The 13,972-nt window shown below is 39.5% G+C and overlaps 1 protein-coding gene and 1 pseudogene across 1 annotated transcript; one reads left to right on the top strand and one right to left on the bottom strand.

Annotated features, from left to right (window-relative positions):
- Window positions 1-8,028: 8,028 nt before the first annotated feature.
- Window positions 8,029-8,985, top strand: LOC110286241 (olfactory receptor 10K1-like). Its single transcript, XM_021152703.1, has one exon. The coding sequence runs from the start codon at window positions 8,029-8,031 to the stop codon at window positions 8,983-8,985; it is 957 nt and encodes a 318-aa protein (XP_021008362.1).
- Window positions 8,986-11,254: 2,269 nt separating this feature from the next.
- On the bottom strand, window positions 11,255-12,879 carry LOC110286240 (synaptophysin-like protein 1; annotated as a pseudogene).
- Window positions 12,880-13,972: the final 1,093 nt, after the last annotated feature.

Here is a 13,972-nt window from a genome sequence, read left to right as displayed (position 1 = left end):
TCCCCTGTACTGGGGCATATAATCCTCACAAGACCAAGGGCCTCTCCTCCCATTGATGGTCGACTAGGCCATCCTTTTCTACATATGCAACTAGAGACACAAGCTCTGGGGTGTACTGGTTAGTTCATATTGTTGTTCCTCCTACAGGCTTGCAGACCCCTTCAGCTCCGTGGATACTTTATCTAGCTCTTTCTTTTGAGGACCCTGTGTTCCATCCAATAGATAACTGTGAGCATCTACTTCTGTATTTGCCAGGCACTGGCACAGCCTCACAAGAGACAGGTATATCCCGGTCCTATCAGCAAAATCTTGCTGGCATATCCAATAGTGTCTGGTTTGGTGGTTGTTTATGGGATGGATCCCCGGGTGGGGCAGTCTCTGGATGGCCCTTCCTTCTGTCTCAGCTCTGAACTCTGTCTCTGTAACTCCTTCCATGGGCATTTTGTTCCCCATTCTAAGAAGGAACGAAGTATCTACACTTTGGTCTTCCTTCTTCTTGAGTTTCATGTGTTTTACAAATTGTATCTTGGGTATTCTAAGTTTCTGGACTAATATCCACTTATCAGTGAGTGCATATCATGTGAGTTCTTTTGTGATTGGGTTACCTCACTCAGGATGATATCCTCCAGATACATCCATTTGTCTAGGAATGTCATGAAATCATTGTTTTTAATTGCTGAGTAGTACTTCATTGTGTAAATGTACCACATTATCTGTATCCATTCCTCTGTTGAGGGGCATCTGGGTTCTTTCCAGCTTCTGGCTATTATAAATAAGACTGCTATGAACATAGTGGAGCATGTGTCCTTCTTAACAGTTGGAGAATTTTCTGGGTATATGCCCAGGAGTGGTATTGCTGGATCTTCCGGTAGAACTATGTCCAATTTTCTGAGGAACTGCCAAACTGATTTCCAGAGTGGTTGTACCAATTTGCAGTCCCACCAGCAATGGGGGAGTGTTCCTCTTTCTCCACATCCTCGCCAGCATCTGCTGTCACCTGAGTGTTTGATCTTAGCCATTCTGACTGGTGTTAGGTGAAAACTCAGCATTGTTTTGTTTTGCATTTCCCTGATGATTAAGGATGTTGAACATTTTTAGGTGCTTCTCAGCCATTTGGTATTCCTCAGTTGAGAATACTTTGTTTAGCTCCAATATAATTTTTAAATAATTTTTTTTACAGTCCAGTTGTTACCCTCCTCCTTTTCTGCCCTCCCATCCCATTCCTCATCCCACTCCTCCTCCCCCATGTCTCCAAGAGAATGTTTCCCTCCTCCCAGTCCCCATCCCCTACCCAGTCAGACCTCTCTACTCCCTGGGGCCTCTAGTCTCTTGAGCATTAGGTGTGTCTTCTCCCACTGGGGCCAGAGTAGGCAGTCCTCTGCTCTATAGGTTTCTAGAGCCTCAGACTAGCTTGTGCATGCTGCCTGATTGGTATATCAGTGTCTGAGAGATCTTGGGGTCCAGGTTAGTTGAGACTTTGACCAATATAATTTTCAGTGGGCACCTGCTTGCTCAGCCTGCAGAAGAGGAAATGTGCATTTGGAGTTAAAAGAAACCCCTAAGTCATTATATGTTACAGTTGTTCCCTCAAGATGAGAAAAGATGAAAAACTTTAGGTTCTCTCTGGTTCTGTTTACCTAAACAAGGTAACAGGGTAAATGTGAATATCTCAGGGCATTTGTAGTGAAGTAGTTCTTTTCAATATTCCCAAGGACTTCTCCTGGGAAGGACTTGGCCTGTCTCAGGTTTCCTGGCCATGGCGCATTGCATTGTGTCCCCTCTCAAAATTTGTATAGGCCTTTACCTCTAGAACCTACAAATATGATCTTATGTGGAAATAAATAGGATGACTGTACATGTGGTCAAATTAAAACAAAAGAAATTATTGCGAGCATTACAGTAAAGGGAGGTGGTATAGAGTATTTTCTAGGATGCAGAATTATTGGCGAGGAAACTAACAGAAATCTGAGGTTTTCAATTCAGATATTTTTGCACATCAGATACTACAATTACTAAGAAATTCATAATATTAACACTTAGATTGAGAGTTTTGGGAAGTAAGATTTGGTTAAAAACAGTGCACCTTGTTGCAGCCATAATGAGTTCTGACAAAATTGAGAAATATCACAAGGCAGTGTCAGCATATAGGAAATGAAACTCAGGTTTTATACCGGTGTATGGTTATTTGCTGCAACTTACTGTAGAAGTCAAATGTGCATACCAATTCCCAACATATCCACTAGTGTAAACCTGCAATGACCCATTAAAGGAAAGTGTTGAGTTTGTAGAACAGGCTGATATCACTACTTTTCACATAGCTGAATGAAAAGGTTGGGGGAAAAGAGGATATCTTCCCATACCTAGAACCTTTGGTATTTGATTTAAAAATGAAAAAGCTGAATATTTTACCAAATATGATGAAATGTTTACATCCTAGAGGAAACTAGAAAGAAAGAGTTATCCCAGAGTGCACATATAATATTTGACAGATTTTAATGTTTCTCAATTTACTGGGCTTAACTATTAAAGTCTGTGGTGTATTCATGGGAAAAAGTTTTTTTTTCTTTCTGTTTTCTCAACTCAAATTATCTGTGTCTACCATTGCCAATATATCTCACAGAAGTTTCTATAAGACCACACAACAATTACTAGAATTTTCTCTAACAATAAAATCCAGTTTGCTAAGTTGTTTCTAATATGAATTCTTTCCTGCCATAGATTACACTGGGATGAAAATAATGTTCGAAATGAATGTAATTTGAAGGCTTAAGTGCAATGACATTATAAAAGGGGGCTAATTATGTCTGTTAATCTTATTAGGTAGATTTAAAAGAGATTGAAGTCCTAATTCCAATCTCTTTTTAACCTCATATGGAGGCTCTGGGTGGTTTGTGGGGCCAGAGCTCTAAAATTTAAGCCACTATCCATGTTCATTCAGTGACTCCTGGTGAAGATTTTACTTTTTCATTGTTTATTTATAACAAACATTCTTCATAATAACCTCCAATCAGAAATTCTTTGACACTATGCTTTCAGTCTTTATCAGTCACACAACAGAATCATATGATGCATTCATCCTGTGACTGGACCACGGATAGCATCATTTCTAAACTGGCTATTTAAGCTGTCTGTAACCTTGTTAATTTTAAGGCACATTCATCTGGACTGATGCATGGTTTTTGGAGCCAATGATGTGGTTGTGTGTGGAACTTTTGTTTTTTTTTTTTTTTTTCTGTTTTGTTTTGTTTTTTGGATTTTCGAGACAGGGTTTCTCTGTATAGCCCTGGCTGTCCTGGAATTCACTTTGTAGACCGGTCTGGCCTTGAACTCAGAAATCGACCTGCCTCTGCCTCCCAAGTGCTGGGATTAAAGGTGTGTGCCACCACGCCCCACTTTGTGTGGAACTCTTTTAAGGCACATATAGTCTACAAGGTCACTTGCATCATTCTGTATGTCCAAGCCATGCCTCGCTCACATAAATGTAGTGCAAGGGCAGAAACTTCATGATGAGCTTTATATTCTAACTCTCTGGAATTTACTTTCATTGTTTAAAAACATCTAGCAATTTGCAAAGGCAACAACCTCAATATCTTTTCTCATTTGAGGTGGCTTACTTTCAAGGTGTTAAGTTTATACTTAAAACCCAAGTTTATAAGGGGTGTTTAGGTTCCATGTTTCTTGTTTAATGATGTGTACAGGGGACTACTCCCTGATGTTGTCAAGAATCCAACACTGTAGTCCCCCTAATCCCAGGATGTTAGGCAACTCTATTATGCCATTGTCAAGGTTCTGTAATTATTATTACCTATGCTCTATAATGATGGATGCCATTCTGGCAACTGAAAATATAGATTAAGAATGAACTCCTTCAATGCCACAGTGTAGGGGAATTCCAGGACAAGGAAGTGGGAGTGGGTAGGATAGTGAGCAGGAGGAAGGGAAGGGGATGGGGGGGTGGAGAGGAAAGGAGGAAAGGGGATACAACTTGAAATGTAAATAAAGAAAATATCTAATAAGAACAAATAAATAAATAAATAAATACAAAAATGGAAGCCTTAAGGAACTTTTGACCCTCCTTATCAACTATAGAGAGCCATGAAATTTAGCAGAGTAGAAGGAAATACTTAGCAGGATATCAATCTCATTATCCACTTTTGGCCTAAGCCAAATTTTATGGTTTTTTACTTCTTTTCAAATCAGTCTTGTTCACACTATGATCATTGTATAATAGTGGATGCAGTTTCAGCAGATCTGACTTATAAACAACATTGCCAATACCTGTATTATATCTGAGGTTTGTAAATGAAACAATAGCCGTTGAGGTTTGAGCTTGGGCTCAGCTAACTGTGTGACCTGGGGAAAGCAGTCCCCTTGGTGAATGGATCCCAGTACAACCTCCTTTCTGACCTCTCTTAGGACTTTCTGAGTTCTTCCTTCACTGCTACTTAAAGCAAGTTACAAACCAGGGCAGCTATTGTAAAGACATGCTTTTCCTAAGATGACACATTCTTCTAGAGACAGCAACTATTACTTGTGAGGACTGCTCTCTATGTTCTTGATAACAGCCTAGAAAGCTACTGTCTGGGCTCTGGGAAACTGTGCTTCCAGGTCAGAGCCATTTGTTTCCTCCACTGCTCTCTGAGCACTGTCTCTTTGTTTTTCTCTGGTTTCACAATAGCAGATGATATCAGGAAGATATCCAACAAGGCTTCTCCTCAGGTCCCCCTTCAAACACAGATTTGGCTCTTGCAGGTAACCTAGGCCTCTTCTCTAGAGGTTATCAAGAATGTAAGAAAATATTTAGGGAAGAAGGGAAGATACCCTGGAAGTTTTCACAGCTGGCAACTGTTCTGTGCCCTGGAATGTGCTTTGTAGAATAAAATATAATAAGGAAAAAAAAAAAAGGAAACCACTTTAATGTCAAAGTAATAAGAGACTGATTAGATCTTAATTTATTGTTATTACACTTTTGTTTACACATTATAATATGTGTTACTGACATGCAATTTTAATAAATTATAGTTCATTAATTTATAATTCACTCAAAATAATGCAATAAGTAGAAAAATGAAGAAACTAATATGTATTAACTTATGTAAAAACCTTTCAGACATATTATTTATTAATGGTCATATATAATATGATCTCATTTACTATTTTATATAGACACGTTAGCATATGTATGTATATATGTGTATATATATATACATATATATATATATGTCAGGATATGCTGTGTATCTGTGTGTGGGGGCATGTGTGCATGTGTGTTTGTATGTGTGAGTGCATGTGTGCATGTGTGTGTGTGTGTATGTGTGTGTGTGTGTAGACAGAATCTCATGTATCCTATTCTGGCCTAGAAAACACTATATAGCTCATGCTGGCTTTGAACTCCTGATCATCCTGCCTAAGCTTCCCAAGTACTCAGCTTACAGATTCATTCCACTATGACCTGAAAATGGGTGTTTGTATGCACAAAACAAAACAGAAGAGAATATGTCTCACTAAGAATGGTCCTTCTTGGAGAGTAGGAGAGACAGAAAAGGAGAAGACATATTAATATAAACTGACTTGTTATTTTCAAATGTTTTGATCATATGTGATTTCTATTTTCAGGATTTTTGTGGCTTTATTTTTTTCAAGGTTCAGGCCCAATGAAAGTAAGATTCCCATATTTCTGTACATGAGAGTAAAAGGTAGAAAAGAGTAAAGTATGGCAAAACTGAGGCCAAGGGTATGCATCCAAAAACACGAAAACAAAAACAAAAAAACAGACACTCAGAAGCTCTTCAATCTTTTTCACGGTAATGAAAGGTTGATGAAGAGGCTGTGGGGGAGGTTGAATATTGAGTATACAAAGTTGAGAGGGTGGGCTGAGTCATAGAAGGAGATTAAATTCAACATATTTTGGGTTCCTATTGGGGAAACAGGCTGTTCACCTTGACCTTTGCCAGTCTTTTCATCAGGGCTTTTGTGACTATAGGTGGAGGAGATGGCTGAAGTGGGAAGCTTGTACTAGTATGGGTTCCATTAGGAGACAGAAGTTTGAGCAAGGGCTTGTTGTAATATCTGGAGCAGGGCCAGTGATAGGAGCAGGCTCAATGAATGGGGCACTCAGGGAATTCAACTGCAGCACTCTACTCTGAAGTGAAAAGCTGGCATATTGCTCCATCTTATGCACCTGTTAGTTAAATACATACCAAAATTCTGCTCAGTACAGAGTATAAGTGGCTGTGAGACTACAGTGATAACCACCATCTATGTCAAACAAAACTGTAATCAAAATCAGCTTTCTTATTTCATTGATGTTACTTTGAGCCTCAGAAATGTCACATTCCCCCAAATGAACTCTTTAAATAGCAATTCAACTGTCACAAACTCCTTACTGCTTAAAAATTTTAAGATTAGATTTATTGGTTTTCTTTTCATGTATATAGGTGTTTTGTCTGCATGTACATCCCTGTACTACACACATGCCTGATGTCTACTGAGGCCAGAAAACAGTGCTATATCCCATGGAACTGGAGCTATGGATGGTTATGAGTTGCCATGTGGATGTGAGAATAAAACCTGGCTTCTCTGCAAGAACAACATTTGTTCTTAATCTCGGAGCCATCTCTCCATTACCTCTTATTGACTTTTGATTTTCTGAATACCTAGACTCCTTGGAAACCTTCCCCCTTTCTCATTCCTGTGATGGAAGGGAGCATAGGAAGAAATCAGAGACCGACAATAAAGATTTTGTTTATATTTTTGGATCAAGGCAAGGAGAAAGTCAATTTCTCTTAAGTTTAGGAAACACATCAGACAAGACATTGCTCATTTAACCATCCACTGCCCCTGAGTCTGTTCCAGTTCTGTCCTATTCACTTCCTGCTCCTGCTATGTGTCGTAGTCCAGCCTTTCGCCCCCTGTTCTCAAGGCCAACTGTTGCCAACTGTGGAACATGCAAACATGAGAAATTGACATTTTTTTCAGAAACTCAAAAGGTAAACAGGTTCACATGATTTACTGATTCTCCTAATATGTACCAGCTATTGTTGAGAAGCAGAATTGGACACCATTCTTGCCATTCTGGAACCCATAGACAGGCAATGTAAACAGAACAATAATCAAAGAATTCTAGAAGTCATTGGTGAACAGCATGGTTATGGAAGCTTGGAGGGCTGTGATAGCATAAGGAAGGGACTAATTCAACCAAGAGGTTAGAGAAGACATCCAGAACAGAGTGCCACAAAGTTGGGGTGTTTACAAATAGCCAAGACACAGGAAAGAAAGCAGCTACTGCAAGTTCTTCCTCTCTGGTATCCTGTTCATAATCCATTGACTGCTGAAATCCTCGGGGTTTGGAGGTGGTAATAAAGAGATAGCAATATAACTAATATAAAAATTCAAAAGTGGCCGGGCGTGGTGGCGCACGCCTTTAATCCAGCACTCTGGAGGCAGAGGCAGGCGGATTTCTGAGTTCGAGGCCAGCCTGGTCTACAAAGTGAGTTCCAGGACAGCCAGGGCTACACAGAGAAACCCTGTCTCGAAAAACAAAAAAAACAAAACAAAAAAAAAATTCAAAAGTATCTAAGATTAACTTATTACACCTTACTTCCTACAGGATTCTTTGCATCACTTCCAAGGAGTAACCTTACAGGCCTAGTCTCCATTTAAATCTTACTTAATATATCCAGCTTAGCTTCTGCTCCCACCTCAGCCAACTCTTCAAAATGCATAGCATCTCTGTTAGAAGTATTGCATTAAGGTCTAGGAAAAACAAGTTTGTGTTTAGAGGCTGTGTGTGCCAGTTGATCTTCACAACTCAACAGATGAATTAAAGTACTCTCATACAAGCAGTCTTTCATCCTATATCAAGAAAGGATAGAATGTTAAAAGCTGATAGAATGAGAGCAAGGAATACGCCTGGAAGATCAGACTAAATTCTCATCTATGAAAAGGGCTCTAGTGTTTTTTCATGGATAAAACAATTGCTAGAAAAAGATCCTTTCTAGTAAAATAGTTTTACAAAGAGAATAAAAGATGACACCATTGAAGGAAAACCACACCTTAAGCTCTGAATTTATTATTTTAGGCTTTGGGGACCTGGCTGAACTACAGTTTCTCTTTTTTGGACTCTTTCTAGTTATGCATCTCATCACCCTAGCAGGCCATACAACTATTGTACTCATCACCCTTATTGACACCTGTCTCCAGACACCTATGTATTTCTTCCTTCGGAACCTATCTGCCATTGAAATTTGCTACATATTAGTTATTGTCCCTAACATGCTGGCCAACTTCCTGTCCAGAAACCAGCGAATGCCATTCCTGGGATGTGCTCTGCAAATGCACCTATTCATTGCTCTGGGTGGAGCAGAATGTTTCCTCCTCGCTGCAATGGCATATGACCGTTTTGTGGCCATCTGTAACCCACTGCGTTACACACTCATCATCACCCGGGCACTCTGTCTGCAGATGTTGGCTCTGGCATGCATCAGTGGTTTTACACTTTCACTCACCCTTACCACACTGATATTCCTCCTGCCCTTCTGTCAGTCCCATGTCATCAACCATTTCTTCTGTGACATTCCTGCTGTTCTATTCTTAGCCTGCTCTGATACACAAGCCAATGAAATTGCAGTCTTCCTTGTATGCATGCTGATTCTGTTGATTCCCTTCTTGTTGATCCTGTTTTCCTATGGATTCATTATTGCTGCCATCCTCAGAATCCATTCAGCAGAAGGCAGGAGTAAAGCTTTCTCCACCTGTGCTGGCCACCTGTTAGTCTCTGTTATGCACTACGGCTGTGCGATATTCATCTACATTCGTCCCAAGTCCTGCTACACCCCAGAACAGGACAAAATTGTGTCCTTAATCTATACTAATATAACCCCAATGCTCTATCCTATGATCTATAGCTTAAGGAACAAAGAAGTCAAAGGTGCCCTCAGAAGACTCCTGATGAACCATAACAGATGGAGTGGCAGCCCAGTCTAATACAAGTTGAAGAAAAGGAAGGCATAACCCAACAACACTAAACAGGCTCATTTCAACAATTCAGTCATCTCATTGAAGACTGCATGTTCATGCTTTCTTTTGAGGCTTCTCTATGGTTCTTGGTACACATGGAATTTACTGCTCACTTTTCTGTATTGAAAAAGACAAAAATAATCCTAAGATATTTTAGGTGTGGAAAGCATTTCAGAATGTTCTATGGCTTGGAGATCCCCTAGATTATTCATCATTTTTAGATGCTTTTCTTTTCCCTACCATAGACAATTTCATCCATCACCAAGAACACTGCCAGAGATATGAACACTGATAAACAAGGTGATAGGATGAACCAAATAAAGCTTCTCTGGCTAAATATAAGAAACTTCCAGATCAAAACGAGGTAAAGTGAAGAGTTGGGAATAAATAAGCAGCACGGAAGCTGAATTGCTGTGCCATCAAATGATGACGTAAATATTGCTTGAGAAACAATGAAAAGCAGCAGCACTAATATTAACAAAGGCAGTATTGAGGATTTGCAATCTGCCTACAATATGATCCACCTTCAACTGCCCCACCATCCTCCCTAGGACACCTCAGTATTGGATTTCTTTCCTTTCACTCTGGGCTAAATGATCCCTCATTGCTCACATCTTGGTAAAGGGCCAACCTGGTTTTCAAGCCACGCAGGCTGCCCATAACTGACCCAGCAAGGGAAGGAGGTGTCCCTTCTTTGTGACCACATGTGCTTACACATTTTTAGAGCTGTAATTATTTGTATGTCTCCATTACCATCCTGGGTGCTCCTTAAAGGTAAAAACTATGATTCATTTCTATTATCCTAGCACCTAGCCCATAGCAAGCACCTAAGAAATGGTTATTTAGCTGAACTTTGAAACCCCATAAACTTTGGAACAGGGATGTCTTCACATGTTAATTGACTGTAAACTTCTCTTTCTGTGTGTATTGCACCTACATGTGTGCTTGTGTGAAGATACATATGTTTGTGTGGATGTATGCATGTGAAGGTGGATGCATGTGGGGGTGGGGGTGATTACATGCATTTATGTGCATGTAGAGGCCAGACAACAACCGCAGTATTCTCATTCCATATTCCTTATGTGCTGCCTATTTTCTTATTTCACTTTTCTTTATTTTAACTTCTTTATTGTTTGCTTATTAAACATACATTCTCAGACTGACACTTTATCATGAATAAAGCAACAAAAATAAGGCAATACCGTAAGATGTGTTTTACATACAAACGTCATCTTGTAAGAATAGGAAGTCTGAATCCCTATACAACAACGACAAAAAAGCCAGGAATAAAAACCATTGTATTCTGAACATACACAAATGTGTGTGTGAAAAGACAGTACACACAAAATACAGCTTACTTAGGTTCCTTCTTGGGCATAATTCCTTAATCACCATTTTGTGAAGAATGAATCTTAAGAAGTAAAAAATCTTAACTGCATTTATTTTCGCAATATCAATGTTAAACGCAGGAGAAGAAACATCATTGACTAAATGTTAAACGTTTCAAACGTAAAAGGCAACCTTAATTTTTAGTAACCCTCTAAACAGGGACTGGGGGGAAAAAGTATGAACAAAAGATAGTAAGCAAGCATCATTTAGAATGCCTACATATATAAATCCATCTTGGGAACCATGCTCTTTGCAAGCCTAAGAAACCACTGCAACACAAGTGCAAAGTTAACTCTACACATTTGTGACAATTTTCAATCTCTTGCTTCTAAGACAATTTTAGTATATCTAATAAGTACAGCAGGTCATTTAGAAAAACAGAAACAGAATATATACCCAGTATTTGCAATTCAAACTTTTAACATGAACAATATTCAAATATAAAATTGCACTATTTTTTCTAAATATGATTTATACAATCAAGGTTTTCTTAAACAAGCCAAGCCTTAAAGATATGATGTGTACAAACTAACAGTAGTGTATATGCCAAACACATTCTTCCTATATTATGATATGACATAACTGTTTTCTGAATGAAGGTTTATGTTAAAGTTTAAGGTGTAAACGCCATAACAGACTCCTGAATTTTCAAACTTACATGTAAAAATACATTTACATCTTAAATTTCTAGAAAAGCTACGTTTTAAGTAGAAAAGCAGCACATTTTTAAACCCACCAATTTACTGAAAAAGCCATTACTTTTTATTAGAAACAATAATGCTTCTCAAGGTGTTGGCAACAAGGCATACTAGAGCACACATTTCATACAGTGTATTTCTCCCTTTAATTACTTTCCAGAAGTGGGTGGGACACCTCCTTGGCTGTGGGAAGCTGATGTATTTGATGGACTATGTAAGCTTGTACATCCTTGTACACAAACCAAACATTTCTTCCCCAAAGTATCATATTCAGAAAGCCAAAGATCATGGATACATTCAGGGATCCCATACTAGTCACAGAGACAAAGTGACACGACAATTCTGAGTTACAAGGATCAAGTTCCTCAACAATTCTGTGTCAAGTAGCTATTTTAATATCTGTAAGAGCTTCAGCCCAGGCCAAGGAACTCACCAACCATAAAAAAGTAGCAACAAGATTAACAATAAAGTCAATCATGGCCAGTTTGTGACTATCCCGGTAGAGGTTCCTGTGACCAACATAGAGCAGAAGGGCAGCAATGCAGTAGAGGAACACAAAGAGTGCAAACATAACATAGAACTGTCTAGAAGAGGAGTAATCACCTAGGAGGACATGCTTTTCCCAGTTCACCACAAACACACTGACATTTGGAGGTGTATGAAATGATACCTGATTCAACCTGAATGGATAAACAAAAGTAGCTGTCACAGCCAGGTTCTTATTGCCACCAACTCTAAAAGGACAGTTCGCTTGAATTTCCGTTTTGCCCTTAAACCCACCACAGGTGGCAAAAGCAAAGATGGGAGCAAACCACTGGAGGATCTTGATGAAGCTGAGCAGCTCCTTGAGTGGGTTGAGGTTGATCTGGAAGGCAGACATCCTCTGAGGGAAAGGAGAGACGAGAGTCAGGACGCTGGGCAGAGGAGGGGAGCAGTGATACCAGAGTAAATCGGCAGTGAGAGCGGAAGGCGGGTTATTTTAGTTTTTGAGAAAAGGTCTCACTGACCTTGAACTCATCAAGCCAGCTAGGCTGGATGTTCAATGAGCCCTAGTGATCTACCTATTTCTATCTCTCCAGTTCTGGAGCTACAAGCACAAATCAATATGTTTGGAATTTTAAAATTCAGGTCCTTTGTACTCATGCACTTTATTAATTAAGCTATCTCTCCTGCCTCTAAAACTTTTAAATAACCTATCTTATTGATTGAGACATCACCTATTCTGTGTTCATAGTTCAGGGACAAAGGTCAGTGTTCTGACTATGAAAAAGTATTTGTTGATTCCATTCCCACCCACAGACTGGATTACATGTTATGGGTGCCATAAGTCCCTCTACCATACACTTGGAGAGAGATGTAATTTGAATAATTACTTTTCTAAGAACTGGATTCAGCACTGGAAATATAGAAAAGTTGAAGACAAGGTGTCTCTTCTCAAGGAGATAACAAATAAGCATAGGTTATTAGACACTAAAACAATCCATTTTAATCCAACAGTTACCTCCTATTTGTTCCTTCACCCCAAAAATTTTAGTAACTCTCATTTATGTCAAGTAGGAGAGAGCTTGGTCCCTTGATGGTACACTTCATTGAACAAATAAACATGACCATGGCCACCTTCCTCTGGACTTTGTATTCAATCAACATTTAATTTTGTATGTATTGAACTGAAAATGCATTTCTAAATAAGACATGGAACAGACAGTCTATGGATACTATCTATCTTTAATCTTGCTCAACCTTTTCAGTTTACCCCTCCTACCACTTCTGTCATAATGCCTAAATGATGAGTCTGCCCTCAGAATCACCAAAGAGTCAGAGATAGAGTTAGTATATCTTCAAGGACAGTAACAATGAGCAAGGTAGCTTTGTAGGGAAAGCAATCCTCCACATCCTGGCCAAGGTAACATCATTCTGCAGCAGGTCACCATTTACTTATTTTGTATACTGATGCTATGTGCAGACTTCAGCAAACAAAGGTAATTGCATGATAGTTTGATAGTGTATACTGAGAACTTTGAAATTTCTGATGAAGACAAAGATGTAGTTTACCTCCCCACATGGTTCCTTTCTGGGTCTTGTTTACATCTGGGAGCAGTATAAATTTAGAGCGTATAATTTCATGGAGTAGGAGCCTTCACAGTAACTCCTCTGATTGGGTGGCAAAGGTCTCCTACAAATGAACAGAAGTTAGGGGGAACAGAAGTTTCACACTGAAATGTAAATATATTAGTCCCCTTCTAATATACAGACCACATGAGATATGGTGGACATGAGCATAGCACACCATAGCTTATGTCAATTTCATAAAACAGAGAGGGCCATAGACACCTGTAGCTGGATACAGATATGGAATAGTACAAGAAGGCTAAGCAGCTTTTCTCCTCAAGGAGTATGTGGCTTCTTTTTATTCCCTGAAAGAAAACACACTAAGAGAAAATGTACCTCTGTAATGGTTTGAATATGCTTGGCCCAGGGAATGGCACTATTTGGAGGTGTGGCCTTGTTGGAATAGGTGTGTCATTGCGGGCATGGGCTTTGATAGCCTAGTCCTAGCTGCCTGGAAGTAGGTATCCTGCTAGCAGCCTTCAGATGAAGATGTAGAACTCTCAGTTCCTCCTGTACCATGCCTGCTTGGATGCTGCCATACTCCTGCCTTGATGATAATGGACTGAAGCTCTGAACCTGTAAGCCAGCCTCAACTAAATGCTGTCTTTTATAAAACTTGCCCTTGGTTGTGGTGTTTGTTCACAGCAGTAGAACCCTAACTAAGACAACCTGTGAAACAAACCTACACCTGTAGGTTTGTCTCACAAACCTATCATTCAAACGAGTAGAGACCATGCCCAGCTGATCGGCATGGTCCC

The sequence above is a fragment of the Mus caroli genome, unplaced genomic scaffold (genome assembly GCF_978045245.1).
Source record: "Mus caroli unplaced genomic scaffold, Mus_caroli_1 scaffold_5, whole genome shotgun sequence".
In the NCBI taxonomy this organism is placed as follows: Eukaryota; Metazoa; Chordata; class Mammalia; order Rodentia; family Muridae; genus Mus; species Mus caroli.
The sequence above is the reverse complement of the archived record's forward strand: the minus strand, read 5'-3'. Positions and strand labels throughout refer to the sequence as shown.

Bases quoted from the DNA above. Each gene is read 5' to 3' on its own strand.
- LOC110286241 (XM_021152703.1), top strand. From the start codon at position 8,029: ATGACACCATTGAAGGAAAACCACACCTTAAGCTCTGAATTTATTATT.